Here is a 16,345-nt window from a genome sequence, read left to right as displayed (position 1 = left end):
AATTGTTATGACTGTTAAGCCTTTAATAAAACAAGGCGACAATCAGTTTACATTCTCTTTCTTTACTAATTCCACAAGTCATTAATTTTTTTAGCAAGATGGCCATCTTTATACTAGGCTCAGAAACATTGACTGGGTATCCTTTAAAATTAGTATAGAACAGAACCTCACTAGTTTAAATAAATGAATGGAAGATCCATTGCAGATGAGTGACAAATTAGAGCCTGCTCCTGTTCCCATTGGTGTCAATGCAAGTTTTGCTACTGGCTTGAACTATTAATAAATATAATGTGAAAAGGTCCATTCAGAAAACCTTATTGTAGAAAAGTAACAGCTAACAGCACCTTTGGGAACCTTTTGGAATTTCACCATGAATTTTCACCCACTGCTGGCTGGTGATGAAAGCAAACCTCTCACAGAGCAGGAACTCCAGACAGTCTGTTATGTTCCAGGACAGAGCATACTTATTTGGGCTGCCTTTTTATCTTATGAGCCCCATCCATTCCAGTTGCCAAAATAGCTCCTTAGCATACACAGATGGCTCTCCTCTGCTGGCCTGGACCAGAAGTTCACGGTTCCACTTGGGGACCTCCAGAATATCAATGTTCTCCAGAGCTTGCCTGCTTAACATGAACGAACAGTCATGGCTTGTAACTAGACCACTCATAAGTTCCACACCTCCAATAAACTTCCTTCCCCCCAAAAAGAGGGTATAGAAATAATTTTAATTTAATTTTCTATGTGTTTCTTACCATGATGTCTGGTTTTCAATGTTGCTCCAAAGATGTCTGAAGTGGATGCTGGTTTTTGTGTGAATAGAATAGAATACAGCCCACTGATAAAAAGTATAATCTTTTGACCTTGTATTAATGGCACCCCTTTCATAAACTGTAAAATGTATTTTATACCATGCTCAGACAATAACATTCTCTGTCTCCCTCCTTTTGAGGTCCTTTCATCTCCACAGGGCAAGCACATGGCCTGGATGTGCAGACCATCCTACTGCAGAGGAAGAAAAAAGAGAGTCTCAGATGAGCTGAAGGGAGACCTGTTTGATAAAACAAATTGGCAGATCCAATTCCAGAAAGCCCAGCTCAGCTACCAAAAGGATAAGGATGACCACTGTGTGGAGAAAAAAACAGGCTGGACACTGTGAGGAGAAACTGGCAGACAGATTCATGAAGCATGACCACCAGGTTGAGGGAGGAAAACAGCATAGCAGAAGTAGACGTTTGAGCAATTTCTGGAGCTGATGGCTACCGGACTGCAGGCTCCAGTGCAAGCTTCATCTCCTGCTCCTGACCCAGGACCTCAGTCCCCTCACCACTATCAAGTCCTGCAGAGCATCCATTCTTTGGACAACTCAGGGGGTGGCTGGAGCATATCACAGGCAAACACTAGTACGTGGACTGGACAAATGTACCCTGTGCGTTAATTCACTCTGGTCCAGGTATGGCTTGTATGTGCAAAACTTGCCAGCAAGGCCGAGGGCAATATGGACCTTTGACTATTTTTTTTTTTTGGATTGTTAGTTTATATTATTGCACTGCATGCCATGATGGCAGCTGGTCTTCATTATTGGTTATGACAATATATAATTACCTCTGTAAAATAAAATGTTGGATTTGCACATCAGGGTACAATAACAAATTTTATTATATGTAATCATCAAAGTGGCACCAACTTTAATGAAGGTCATTCCATGCCGAATGTCAACCTTACAGAATAAAAATTTACGAACTGTCATCACACTATTCCAGAAACTGTAAATGGCAGTACATTGCCAGGATGGATAAAATACATAACACATCCCCATACATTTCATGAAAGTGTTTGCAGATTTCATGATGCACGATACCTACACATTTACAAAAATTTCACACACAGAACAACCTCGTATGCAATTTCATTCCTCCTCGTGCATGAGATTGTGCAAATTCATTATGTGGGCTCCCAAAGCATCCCTGATTTGTGTGTCTGAATCTAGCACCAGTCTGGACAGGTGTGTGGTCTGGCTCTGTGTACCAGTTCAGATATTTAGCAGTGTCCCGAGTCCACTCCTGGTGAAAAGGTTCCCCCTTCTCCTTGCAGGCATTGTGCAGAGCAAAGCAAGCCCCAGTAATGTAGACTGTGTTAATGACACTGGCATCCAAATAGTTTTGAAAGTAGTGCCAATGGGATTTCAATCTACCAAATAAACATTTTACCCCTGTCCTACAGCTACTGAGTGTGTAGTTGAACCTTCTTTTGGCAGATCCTCTGAAATCAGGGTACAGTTTCATAAGCCATAGCAACAGAAAAAGCAGGGACCTATAGAATAACAGTGGTAGGGTGACCAGATGTCGCGATTTTATAGAGACAGTCCCCATATTTGGGGCTTTGTCTTATATAGGTGCCTATATCCCCCCCCCCCCCAACACACACACACCCTGTCCCAATTTTTCACACGTGCTGTCTGGTCACCCTAAACCAGGGGTGGGCAAACTTTTTGGCTCGAGGGTCACGTCGGGTTGTGAAACTGTATGGAGGGCCGGGTAGGGAAGGCAGTGCCCCCCCAAACAGCCTGGCCCCTGCCCCTATCTGACCCCTCCCACTTCCTGCCCCCTGACTGCCCCCCTCAGAACATCCCATCCATCCAACCACCCCCCCCCCGTCCCCTGATCACCCCTGGGACTTCCAACACTAACCGCCTCCTGGGACCCCACCGCCTACCTAGCCCCCTCCCGTTCCCCATTCCCTGACCACCACCCCGCAGAACCTCTGCCCCATCCAACTGCTCCCTGTCTCCTGCCTGCCCCCTGGGACCCCCTGCCCCTTATCCAACCCCCCAGCCCCCTTACCATGCCGCTCAGAGCAGCATGTCTGGCAGCTGCGCTGCCCAGCCGGAGCCAAACACGCTGCTGCACTGCCCTGCATGAGTGCGCAGCCCTGCCGCCCAGAGCGCTGCCTGCATGGTGGCATGGCTGCGGGGGAGGGGCCGGGGCTAGCCTCCCTAGCCAGGAGCTCAGGGGCCGGGCAGGATGGTCCTGAGGGCCAGATGTGGCTCGCGGGCCATAGTTTGCCCGCATACTGTATGTAATTGATTCCATTTATCCAATTCTAGCTCTCATCAATATTTCTTTTTTTTTTATGCATAAACCTTTAGATTTTATTTTCTAAAGGATTGGCAACAGTGTAATTTGTGGGTAAGATCTGACTTGTATATTGACCTGGATCTGGGGCTTGGCTCTTTGGGATCAGGAGAGCCTCTTTTTCTTTTACTGGGATATTGGTTTTCATAATCATTCATCCATATACTGAGTGGCGCTGGTGGTGATACTGGGAAACTGGAGTGTCTAAGGGAATTGCTTGTATGATTTATTGGTTGGCCAGTGGGGTAAAACCAAAGTCCTCTCTGTTTGGCTGGTTTGGTGTGCAAAGGACCCCAGCCTTGGGCTGTAATTGCCCTGCTCTAAGCAATTTGTCCTGAATTGGTACTCTCAGAAGTGTCCCACCAAAGGCAGCATCGTTATAGTATTATACGATATACCAGTGATTTGAGAATCACTGAAACAGGAAGATCAAACAGTGTGTTGTATAACATATTTATTAGTATGCCCTATGTGTATATGTTTTGGTATGTTTATGTACATATATGTTAAATAAAACAGGTCTCAAAATGAGACTACATGCAGTGATGTGATGTACTAGCACCTGTCCCCAGGTGTTCAGTTAGCAGTAATATGAGTTTTAGGCCCATTTTGGAAAATATTCTAGAAGATCCACATGGAAAAACTATCTGACTGAGAAACAACAGTGGGAGTTAAGATCAACTCAAGACTGAAACAGTGAAGGTGGGACAGCTGCAGTTGGACCCTGATGCCCTGAATTAGGCCTGCTCTATGTTAGTAAAGTTGTCCTTGTATAACTATTTAGGTTTGGGGGGCTGATGTTTTAACAATACAGTTATACCAGCATAAGCTCTTCTGTGGACACGGTTATACTGGTTTAACTTATTTCACTTCTTGAACTGGAATAAGCTATACTGGTATAAGCACTTCTATACCGGTATAAATGCATCCACACTATAGGGGTATAGTTTGTAGCAGACTATTAATTTATACTTGTATAAACTAGGCACGATGGTATAACTGAAGTGTCAAAACTTTTTAGTGCAGACAAGTCCATAGCGTTCTGAAAAAGGAAGTATGCAATTTCAGCAGTCTATAAATCCTGGTAAACCCCAGAAGGGACACTTATCCAGAGTGAAGACCCTGAGAAAGCATCTGCAGACCTAACAGTAGGAGGGAAAAATCCATGTAGCCTCCAGGTGTGCCTTATGGGTTACAGAGAAACATCTTTATGACATCAGCACTTCCCCCTCCTACTCACCAGGGGAAACAGGAACTCTTAGCCTTTCCCAGGAACATAAAGACCCCTCTCCATTAGGGACAGCGAATCCTTCCATAGGGAGCAACTCACACCCTGTAGCCACCTCCTCTCAGAGTCACTGAGAACCTGCACCCAACAGGTGTTAACCACTGGACCCAAAGGGCCCATAGCTAGTATGTAACCCTTCATCAAGGAGGAGTGGAGGGATACAGGGCTGGGCAGGAGCCTTGAGACCATTAGCAAACACATTCAGGGTGGGTAAAGGGGCCCGATGAGGTGTGCGGGTCAGGGGGCTGGGGCACTGCTGGTTGATGGGGACCTACGACAGAACCCTATTGTGGGTGATGGCTCTTTGGAGGCGCCTGGCGCATGGACATACACTGGGTGGGTCAGCCGGCCAGGAAGTTCGGTTCTAGAAGTAGCGGGCGGAGGGATACCCGTAGTTCGAAAGCTTTTCGCTCTCTCTCTTGGAGCAGGCGCGCTGCCGCGCCCCATCGATGTGTGAGGAGCCCTCTGGGCCTGTCTCCGCTTAGCTGTGGGCCGACCAGCCCCGCCTCAGCGTTGCCGTGGAGACGGGACGCCGCGCTCCGCCCAGAAGTGAACAGAGGCGGCGTAAGAGATCCTAGGGCAGCCGCCGCCCGCCATGGAGTCGAGCAAGGGTGAGCGAGCTTGGAGAGGAAGAGCCGGGACAACAGCCGTGGAAGAGGGGGCGCGGGGGGCGGGCAAGTGGTGGAGTGCCTGGGGGCGCTGGGGAGTGACCTGAGCGGGGGGCTGGCAGAGGTGAAGTGGTGGGGTGGCTGGGAGTGATGGGGTTGGGGGGCTGGCAGAGGTGGGGTGGCTGGGGGTGCTGGGGAGTGATGGGTTTGGGGGCTGGCAGAGGTGGGGTGGCTGGGGGCGCTGGGGAGTGATGGGGTTGGGGGCTGGCAGAGGTGAAGTGGTGGGGTGGCTGGGGAGTGATGGGGTTGGGGGGCTGGCAGAGGTGGGGTGGCTGGGGGTGCTGGGGAGTGATGGGTTTGGGGGCTGGCAGAGGTGGGGTGGCTGGGGGCGCTGGGGAGTGATGGGGTTGGGGGCTGGCAGAGGTGAAGTGGTGGGGTGGCTGGGGGCGCTGGGGAGTGATGGGGTTGGGGGCTGGCAGAGGTGAAGTGGTGGGGTGGCTGGGGGCGCTGGGGAGTGATGGGGTTGGGGGCTGGCAGAGGTGAAGTGGTGGGGTGGCTGGGGAGTGATGGGGTTGGGGGCTGGCAGAGGTGAAGTGGTGGGGTGGCTGGGGAGTGATGGGGTTTGGGGGCTGGCAGAGGTGGGGTGGCTGGGGGCACTGGGGAGTGATGGGTTTCGGGGCTGTCAGAGGTGAAGTGGTGGGGTGGCTGGGGGCGCTGGGGAGTGATGGGTTTGGGGGCTGGCAGAGGTGGGGTGGCTGGGGGCGCTGGGGAGTGATGGGGTTGGGGGCTGGCAGAGGTGAAGTGGTGGGGTGGCTGGGGAGTGATGGGGTTGGGGGGCTGGCAGAGGTGGGGTGGCTGGGGGTGCTGGGGAGTGATGGGTTTGGGGGCTGGCAGAGGTGGGGTGGCTGGGGGCGCTGGGGAGTGATGGGGTTGGGGGCTGGCAGAGGTGAAGTGGTGGGGTGGCTGGGGAGTGATGGGGTTGGGGGCTGGCAGAGGTGAAGTGGTGGGGTGGCTGAGGAGTGATGGGGTTGGGGGCTGGCAGAGGTGGGGTGGCTGGGGGCGCTGGGGAGTGATGGGTTTGGGGGCTGTCAGAGGTGAAGTGGTGGGGTGGCTGGGGGCGCTGGGGAGTGATGCGGTTGGGGGGCTGGCAGAGGTGAAGTGGTGGGGTGGCTGGGGGCGCTGGGGAGTGACCTGAGCGGGGGGGCTGGCAGAGGTGAAGTGGTGGGGTGGCTGGGAGTGATGGGGTTGGGGGCTGGCAGAGGTGAAGTGGTGGGGTGGCTGGGGAGTGATGGGGTTGGGGGCTGGCAGAGGTGAAGTGGTGGGGTGGCTGGGGAGTGATGGGGTTGGGGGGCTGGCAGAGGTGGGGTGGCTGGGGGTGCTGGGGAGTGATGGGTTTGGGGGCTGGCAGAGGTGGGGTGGCTGGGGGCGCTGGGGAGTGATGGGGTTGGGGGCTGGCAGAGGTGAAGTGGTGGGGTGGCTGGGGAGTGATGGGTTGGGGGGCTGGCAGAGGTGAAGTGGTGGGGTGGCTGGGGGCGCTGGGGAGTGATGGGGTTGGGGGGCTGGCAGAGGTGAAGTGGTGGGGTGGCTGAGGAGTGATGGGGTTGGGGGCTGGCAGAGGTGAAGTGTTGGGGTGTCTGGGGGCACTGGGGAGTGATGGGTTTGGGGGCTGTCAGAGGTGAAGTGGTGGGGTGGCTGGGGGCGCTGGGGAGTGATGGGTTTGGGGGCTGGCAGAGGTGAAGTGGTGGGGTGGCTGGGGAGTGATGGGTTTGGGGGCTGTCAGAGGTGAAGTGGTGGGGTGGCTGGGGGCGCTGGGGAGTGATGGGGTTGGGGGCTGGCAGAGGTGAAGTGGTGGGGTGGCTGGGGAGTGATGGGGGTGCGGGGCTGGCAGAGGTGGGGTGGCTGGGGGTGCTGGGGAGTGATGGGTTTGGGGGCTGGCAGAGGTGAAGTGGTGGGGTGGCTGGGGGCGCTGGGAGTGATGGGGTTGGGGGCTGGCAGAGGTGAAGTGTTGGTGTGGCTGGGGGCGCTGGGGAGTGATGGGGTTGGGGGCTGGCAGAGGTGAAGTGGTGGGGTGGCTGGGGAGTGATGGGGTTGGGGGGCTGGCAGAGGTGAAGTGGTGGGGTGGCTGAGGAGTGATGGGGTTGGGGGCTGGCAGAGGTGAAGTGGTGGGGTGGCTGGGGAGTGATGGGGTTGGGGGCTGGCAGAGGTGGGGTGGCTGGGGGCGCTGGGGAGTGATGGGTTTGGGGGCTGTCAGAGGTGAAGTAGTGGGGTGGCTGGGGGCGCTGGGGAGTGATGGGGTTGGGGGCTGTCAGAGGTGAAGTGGTGGGGTGGCTGGGGGCGCTGGGGAGTGATGGGGTTGGGGGCTGGCAGAGGTGAAGTGTTGGGGTGGCTGGGGGCGCTGGGGAGTGATGGGGTTGGGGGCTGGCAGAGGTGAAGTGGTGGGGTGGCTGGGGAGTGATGGGGTTGGGGGCTGGCAGAGGTGAAGTGGTGGGGTGGCTGGGGAGTGATGGGGTTGGGGGCTGGCAGAGGTGGGGTGGCTGGGGGCACTGGGGAGTGATGGGTTTGGGGGCTGTCAGAGGTGAAGTGGTGGGGTGGCTGGGGGCGCTAGGGAGTGATGCGGTTGGGGGGCTGGCAGAGGTGAAGTGGTGGGGTGGCTGGGGGCGCTGGGGAGTGATGGGTTTGGGGGCTGGCAGAGGTGAAGTGGTGGGGTGGCTGGGGAGTGATGGGGTTGGGGGCTGGCAGAGGTGAAGTGGTGGGGTGGCTGAGGAGTGATGGGGTTGGGGGCTGGCAGAGGTGAAGTGGTGGGGTGGCTGGGGAGTGATGGGGTTGGGGGCTGGCAGAGGTGAAGTGGTGGGGTGGCTGGGGAGTGACGGGGTTGGGGGGCTGGCAGAGGTGGGGTGGCTGGGGGCGCTGGGGAGTGATGGGGTTGGGGGCTGGCAGAGGTGAAGTGGTGGGGTGGCTGGGGAGTGATGGGGTTGGGGGCTGGCAGAGGTGAAGTGGTGGGGTGGCTGGGGGCACTGGGGAGTGATGGGTTTGGGGGCTGGCAGAGGTGAAGTGGTGGGGTGGCTGGGGAGTGATGGGGTTGGGGGCTGGCAGAGGTGAAGTGGTGGGGTGGCTGGGGAGTGATGGGGTTGGGGGCTGGCAGAGGTGAAGTGGTGGGGTGGCTGGGGGCACTGGGGAGTGATGGGTTTGGGGGCTGGCAGAGGTGAAGTGGTGGGGTGGCTGGGGAGTGATGGGGTTGGGGGGCTGGCAGAGGTGAAGTGGTGGGGTGGCTGGGGAGTGATGGGGTTGGGGGCTGGCAGAGGTGAAGTGGTGGGGTGGCTGGGGAGTGATGGGGTTGGGGGGCTGGCAGAGGTGAAGTGGTGGGGTGGCTGGGGAGTGATGGGGTTGGGGGCTGGCAGAGGTGAAGTGGTGGGGTGGCTGGGGAGTGACGGGGTTGGGGGGCTGGCAGAGGTGGGGTGGCTGGGGGCGCTGGGGAGTGATGGGGTTGGGGGCTGGCAGAGGTGAAGTGGTGGGGTGGCTGGGGAGTGATGGGGTTGGGGGGCTGGCAGAGGTGAAGTGGTGGGGTGGCTGGGGGCGCTGGGGAGTGATGGGTTTGGGGGCTGGCAGAGGTGAAGTGGTGGGGTGGCTGGGGGCACTGGGGAGTGATGGGTTTGGGGGCTGGCAGAGGTGAAGTGGTGGGGTGGCTGGGGGCGCTGGGGAGTGATGGGGTTGGGGGGCTGGCAGAGGTGAAGTGGTGGGGTGGCTGGGGGCGCTGGGGAGTGATGGGTTTGGGGGCTGGCAGAGGTGAAGTGGTGGGGTGGCTGGGGGCACTGGGGAGTGATGGGTTTGGGGGCTGGCAGAGGTGAAGTGGTGGGGTGGCTGGGGGCGCTGGGGAGTGATGGGGTTGGGGGGCTGGCAGAGGTGAAGTGGTGGGGTGGCTGGGGGCGCTGGGGAGTGACAGGGAGGCTCGTAGAGGTAAAGTAGGGGGATGGCTCAGGGCACTGGGGAGTTACCGGCGGGGGGGCTGGCAGAGGTGAAATAATGGGGTAACAGGGTGCTGTGAGGGACCGGGAGGGGTCTGGCAGAGGTGAAGTAGTGAGATGGCAGGGGGTGCTGGGGAGTGACCCTGGAGAGAGGAAGGGGGTGGTAGCAAGGGGGTGGAGTAGTGGGATGGCAGAAGGTACTGGGGATCTGACCCTGGCAGAGAGAGGTGGGTGCTGGCTGTGATTGAAGTAGTGGGATGGCAGGGGTCCTGGGGATGTGATCCTGGAGAGAGGATGGGGGGGCTTGCAAGGGTGCTGGGGAATGGCCCAGGAGGGTGCAGGGACTGTCAGGGGGTGAAGTAGTGGGGTGGTAGGGGGTGCTGGAGAGTGATTTGGAGAGAGGTGGAGGGGGCTGTCAGGGATGAAGTAGTGGGATGGCAGGGGCTGCTGAGGATTGACCCTGGAGAGAGGAGGGGAGTTGTAGAAAGGGATGGAGTAGTGGTATGGCAGGAGATACTGGGGATGTGACTCTGGTGGAGAGAGGAGGGTGCTGGCGGTGGTTGAAGTAGTGGGATGGCAGTTTGCACTGGGGATGTGACCCCTGAGAGAGAAAAGGGTGCTGGTGGGGGGTGAGGTAGTGGGGTGGCAGAGGGCACTGGGGATGTGAGGACGGTGTGTTTGTGTGTGTAAAAGAAGTGAGAGAAGGAACATTGGCATTGAAACTCTTTAAAGAGGCCTCAGTCACTGGAGGTCTATCTTTCAATGCTTAAATGAGCCAGAGAATTCAAAATGGAGCCTGGTGACAGGTTGGTGTAAATCCTATAGTAAACCCCCAGTTCAGAGCCTTTCAGCGACATTGGATTCATGCATTCCAGGGAGCTAAAAATCTTCTTGTTTATTTTTCTACATAGAACAGGGACAGAAATAATAATTCATACTTGTAAAAAGAATGTACTTGATCATAGGTGAAGACTTTGGGTTCTGTGAGTGGAGCCTCTCAAGTTTAAAAAAACATTTAAATTATTTGTGGAGCATTGTTACTGTATAGTCTGAAAAAGGACATTGTAATATTTTTCTCTCTCGTTTTAATCTTTTTCTTTGTTGCAATTTTGTGAAAATGGTGGAGTTTTGGCCTGATATTTGGTCTGCAAACAGCATATAAATATTATGAGTGAAATCCTGCCCCTTTAAGGTCAGTGGGAGCTTTGCCAATGGGAGTTTTGCAGTGAAGCGAGGATTTCACTCCATGTATGTTATAACTACATAAGCATATGTTGTAACTATGTGTCGGTTTGAATGGTGAGGCACAAACTGCATTTCCACTATGTAAGTTGTATAGCAATATACAAAAACTATAATTTCAAGTATGTAATTTTCCACATTGTTTTGTTAATTAATAAAATATTTCTATTAGAATATTGCTCTTCTTAGAATGTATTTTAGATATATTAGCGGAAAGAATGCTGCTATCCACCTGTTTCAAAAGGTCACTAGTATACGGAATTTTAATAATTTACATGATTTAAAAAAACAATTCAAAGTGTTGACTGATCTTCTTTGTTGTATATCTATACCATCACAATAGTGTTCATAACATGTGTCGGTTGTCTGATTTATTAAATAAGCCACCTATAACTTGCACTGTGGCAGCCATATAGCAGCAACATGCAAATTGGCTGTCCAGGCACCAAATGTGTTTGCCCACCGTTTACCACTGTGATGAAGATTTGGCCATCACAAATATTTTTGTCTTGGTTGAGTAGAATTTCAAAGTCGGACTGTAGAATGCCTGTTAGTCCTGTCTAACTGTCCACACGTTGAGATAATTGATGGTAGAAAGGTGAAGTGCGCCCCTGATAAATCTGTTGCTTGTTCTGTTTGTTAGAAAACACAAGACCTCCTTTTTCTGTTCCGTAGTCAATAATATAACTGAGTTTTTATGTAGTCATTCATACATACTGATTCCCAAACATTTTGGAGTGTTAACGTGTTAACCCAACCACAGAGATTAACCAACAGCAGGACAAGAGAGAAATTGAAGTACCCTGTAGGCAAGGGAGAAAAGATACACTTTCGGTTGAGATTTGAAATTAGATGGAGAGTCAGTTAGACAGTGTTAGTACAATCTGTACCAGATGGAAGAAGCTGCAGATGAGAAGGTTGGGTGGGGACCAGAAAGTCTAATGGGATAGTGAGAAGGCTAATGGTAAATGAGCGGACAGACACCAGATCTGTGAGCTCAGCTGAATAAAGCCCAAGCTTAAAGAAGGAGGTGCCAGTTTTGAAAAGGATCCTGAAATAAATGGGGAGCCAGTTGAATTGTGTGGGGTGATGTGATCATGCTTCTGTCTTCTCACTTGTAGGAAGAAGTGTTTCTCTCATGCTGGAATTTGTGTTGCTAGGAATTGCTGGGGGAGGGGGCCGTCGAGGGAGGCAAGAAAATATAGAAGGGACTGGCAACAGTCAGAGGGAGGAGTGTAGCATAGATGAGGATTTCAACAGAGGTGGCAGTGAGGCACTTGTCTACATGGATAGTGGTACAGAGAGGTTATGTTAGATTTGCAGACCCAGGAGTTGTTGGAGGAAATGAAATATGGAATTCTGACCCTGTTGAAGTCAATGGGCATTTAGCCATTAATATCAATGGAGCCAGGATTTCATCCACAGAGCTTGAAAGGCAAAGTTGACACTACAGTTACAGACAGTGCAAACAAATTGGAAGTCAGAGTTAAGAAAGGTGGTAGAGGCGATGGAGTTATACTGACTTCTCATTGGTTTTTCAAATTAGAGTTATATAGTCCAAATGAAGAAAATATTCTCTCTACAGCTGCAGAAGAGGTTACTGCAAACAAAAAACATTTGCCACTTTAACAAACAGTGTGTCTAAGTAGTTGACAAACAGCTCTATTAAATCACTACTTTAGTTTTCTTTAGGATTTTAGCAGCAAATATACAACTTTGCAATAATTATTGTGGATGTGAAAAGTGAATGATGATTGGGTGCCAGAGTTGTAATAATTTCTGCAGTTCAGTGTCTCTCCACAATTCTGATACACATGGGCTACTCCATTCCTGTCTGCAGTTTCCAGAGGCAGTTCAAAGTTGTAGCACAGCCTGTGCTAATCTTATCCCCTTTGCGGCTTGTTGCCAGACCTTCTGCCTTTGCAGCAGCAAAGTGGCAGTTCACTTTGCTCCTGACTTTTCTTTTCCATCTTACTATTTAAACTATTTTGTGTGTATGTTTGACAGTAGTGAGCTGCCTTTATTTCTTCTCCCTGTCTTGGATTGGGTATCAGGTAGTGGGGTATGGACTCAGCACTGCAGTGCCTACCTACCAGACGCTTTTGCTACCCCCACAGCCCTCTTACCTCCGGAAGAGCTGTTGCAGAAACACCAACATGAATCCAAGTGGTGCTCTATCTATGAAACAGCTTTTACAGGCTCTTCAGAGGGTGAATTGTGCCCTGCCTGTTCTCAGTCAGCCAGTCCTTGCATTGATAGGCATGGTCCACTATCAGTGCCAAACATTTTTTGTTGGCCCTCAAGGTCTTTACCAAGTTTCTGGTGGCAATATCAGCCAGACTCGGATGTGTATCTCTTCCTGATGACATCTTCATCAGCGCTCTGACCCAGGCAGTGTCACACCGTGCCACAGTCAGGATGCTGGATCTGCTTCAAGCACACAGATTTGTGATAAACACCAAGAAGAGCTCTTTGACTCCCTTAACAAAGACAGTTCATGTGGTAGTGGAAATAGTCACATGTGTTGCAATGGTCTACGCATCACTGGATATATTCCACAAGATCCAGAACCTAATATCCATGTTGGTAAAGTATGCGAGGCTGACCCTAGCTCAAGTCTATTTCTACTGAGCCTCCTGGTTTTGTCTATAGGACTCACCCCATGGGTGAGGTCCCATATCAGGTGCCTTCGGGCCTGTCTCCTGAAAGTATGGAACCGTTCCCCAGAACACTTGCAGGATCAGGTACTGGTTCTGAACTCTCTAACATGATGGACAAACACATAAAATGTCTGCAAGGGTCTTCCCATATGCCTGTTAGACCCACAGGTACTCACAGTTGATGCCAGCCTAATGGGATGGGGAGCGCATCTTGGGCACAGGAATGTGCAAGGCACCTGGAAATCCAAGGAAAGGAGTCTGAGCATCAACCTATTGGAGGTCAGAGCTGTCAAGTTATCTGAACAAAGGTTCCAGAGCTACCTAGAGGGAGAATGTGTTCTGGTTCAGTGAGACAACTCAGCCACTGTGATGTATATCAACAACCAAGGGGTAAGAAGGAGGGTAATTCTACATGCAGATGTGGAAGAGATAATGGAATGGGAAGAGATGCGCATAAAATGCACATAATGCACATAAAAGGAGAGCTCAACCAAAAGACTGGCTTAGCAGATACATAGTGAACAACTCAGAATGGTGCCTGAAGCAGAAAGTCTTCACTCTAAAGTTTGACTTCCCAGCAGTTGACCTGTTTCCAGTTGCAAGAACAAAATGTGGCTGAAGTCCTTCACCAAAGAAACTCCTGAAATTCCTGGGAACAGATGTTCTGGGGCACAAAATGGCCATATGCATTCCGACCCTTTCTGAGTCTAGGAAAGGTCATGCAGCAGATCAGGCGAGAAGACGCAAAGGTGACAGTGCTAGTCCCCCGAGGGACAAGGAGACCATGGTTCTCCAATCTGATAGAACTGAAATTGGAACCACCTTTGCAGCTATCAGTGAGTCCAGACATCCTTTACAAGGGCCGTTCCTCCATCTGGACTCAGACTGTCTACAACCGACAGCCTGGCTATTGACAGAAATGTTAACTGCACTAGGACTGTCCCACAAAGTGACTGGAACTCTCCTTTACTCAGAAGAGCCTGCAAATAGGATGCTATTTATAGCTGGTACCTGCTGCTAGTACAAGACTGAAGTCCCTTGTCTACACCTTTCTGATGAAAGTCCAGAATATCTGGAATGTCCAGGTTTCTTGGAATTTTTGTTGTGTTCTTGACACCAAGTTCTCCAAATGGAGAGGTAGGCCTTTAGTGTTGAAGCTCGCCTGGAGGAATCTGGATACCTGAGGGTCCTCTGTCAAGGAACCAGAACAGTCAGACTGCCTAATCTTGTGGCACTTAAGTGGGACTTACCATGGGTGTTAAAAACCCTAACTATACACCCTTTTGAGCCACTGAAATGCATCCGATGAAGTGAGCTGTAGCTCACAAAAGCTTATGCTTAAATAAATTTGTTAGTCTCTAAGGTGCCACAAGTACTCCTTTTCTTTTGACATCAGTACAGTATCTCCATTCTATGTATTCATCCAAACCTGTTTTCTTGTATTCATTCATCTGCTAGATGAGTTTCTGAACTGGCAGCTTTGTACATGCAGAACCCCGCTGTGTGTTCCATGATGACCAGGTGCTGCTAAGAATCCCAGAATTGTTTGTCTAAGGTGAAATCATCTTTCCATGCCTTACAGGAGATCACTTTACATTCATTCTGTCCAGAGCATCAGCACTCAACAGAAAAGCTGTAGCATGCTTTCGAAATTTGAAGAGCACTAAAGATTTATATCAAACACACCAAATTGACAAGAAGGTCAGGCTCCTTGTTTGTCTCTTTTCATTTGAAGTGCCAAGCACGCAGAGTATCCAAGCTATCACTAGCTAGATGGATCAAACTGTGCATCATCGAGGTATGCAAGGTGTCAGGTGCTCCTATTTCATGTGGTATAAAACCCCTCTACATTTATTTATGGTGACTTTGTGGGGTGGAAAGAGCTTGTGCTACTACCACAGAAATCTACAACATGGTAATCAGTTAACACCTTTATTAGCTACTATAGAATGGACATTCAGTCCTCTGCCAAGGCCTCATTTAGCAGGAAGTTGCTGCAGGTGGTGGCCCGGTAATAGCATTACCATTTTGGGTGTGTGTGTCTTTCCTTCTTATTTTGTTTTTCTTATTCCTCCTTACTTCTGTTCACTGCCTGCTACTTCCCACGCTGTGCTGCAGAATGGTAAATTTCTTACCTGATGATGATTTCCTTTCTGATAGCAGTCTCTCCCACAATTCTACCCTCTCTGCATGGCTTCCTAGCCGAGGGACAGTATTCCATTTTGATAGGCTATGGGCCTACAAGCATACTGTACATAGTTTATTGGTTGGTACTGAAGGTATTGTTGTTAATCCTATTCTGTGAGTTTTTTTACACAGCTTGGAATGAAACATCTGATAGCAGAGTGGGGTAGGCTAGCACTGGGCTGCTTTGAACTGCTTCTGGAAACTGCAGACAGGAGGGAAATAGCCCATATGTATCAGAATTGTGGGAGACACTGTTAGTGGAAAGGAAATTTGTCAGGTAAGAAACATCAATCTGTATAGAACTTCCTGTTTTAATGACCAAATTTCAATAGGGGTATTCCAACCTCTCCATCTAGTGTTAATTGAAGAGATTATTTTTCATGTCTCATCCAGCAAAATCAAATCCCAGTGTTGCTCATGTAGAATAGGTGCCACATTCCTCTCCATAGGTGTCTATTCTTTCTGAATAGGGGTTGAGTAATCTCTATAACAGTGGTCACCAACCGGTCGATCCAGGAGACTCTTCCGGTTGATTGTGATCTCTGGCAGTGCAGTGGGGTAGCAGCTAAGGCAGGCTCCATGCTTGCTCCAGACCCATGCCCCTCCCGGAAGCGGCGAGCACGCCCCAGTGGCTCAGGAGGGCGGGGGAGGGTATGGGTCTCTGCGTGCTGCTCCTGCCTGCAAGCATGGCCACCGCAGCTCCCATTGGCTGGAAACTGGGAACTGTGGACAATGGGAGCTGTGGGGGCAGTGCTTGCAGGGAGGGGAAATGCGTGGCGCTACGTGCCCCCCCAGGCGCCGCAGGGGCACTTTGGCCCCTTCTGGGAGTGGTGTGGGGCCGGGGCAGGCAGTGAGCCTGCCTTAGTCCTGCTGTGCCGCCAACCAGGAGCCACCCGATGTAAGTGTCTCCTGACAGGAGCCTGCACCCCAACCCCCTGTCCCAGGCTCAGCAGGAACCCCCTCCCACACTGCAAACCCGTCTGCCCTAGCCCAGAGCCTGTACCCTGTCCTGAACCCCAACCCTCTGCCCCAGCCCAGTGAAAGTGAGTGAGGGTGCGGGAGAGCGAGCAACAGGGGGTGGGCATGGAGTGAGCAGGGTGGGGCTTTGGGGAAGGGGCAGGGCCTTGGGGAAGGGGCGGGGTAGGTCCTGGGTTTCCCTTAAATTCAGAAAGTGATCTTGGGCGTAAAAAGGTTGGAGACCACTGCTTTATAAAGTTTGTAAATGGCTAGTAAAGTTTTGGATCTTCCAGAATGAAAGGTATATACA

General features: G+C 51.7%; 1 protein-coding gene across 1 annotated transcript in view; it reads left to right on the top strand.

The window, feature by feature from the left end:
• Positions 1 to 4,846: 4,846 nt before the first annotated feature.
• FANK1 (fibronectin type III and ankyrin repeat domains 1) overlaps positions 4,847 to 16,345 on the top strand; it is a 60,968-nt gene continuing 49,469 nt past the window's right edge. Inside the window, exon 1 of the mRNA XM_073354069.1 lies at positions 4,847 to 5,030. Coding sequence (XP_073210170.1) covers positions 5,015 to 5,030 — 16 coding nt within the window. The 5' untranslated portion in view covers positions 4,847 to 5,014. The remainder of the gene's footprint in view (positions 5,031 to 16,345) is intronic.

This window comes from Lepidochelys kempii, chromosome 7 (assembly GCF_965140265.1).
Source record: "Lepidochelys kempii isolate rLepKem1 chromosome 7, rLepKem1.hap2, whole genome shotgun sequence".
Lineage (NCBI taxonomy): Eukaryota > Metazoa > Chordata > Testudines > Cheloniidae > Lepidochelys > Lepidochelys kempii.
Note: the sequence above shows the minus strand (reverse complement) of the source record. Positions and strands in the feature narration are given on the sequence as shown.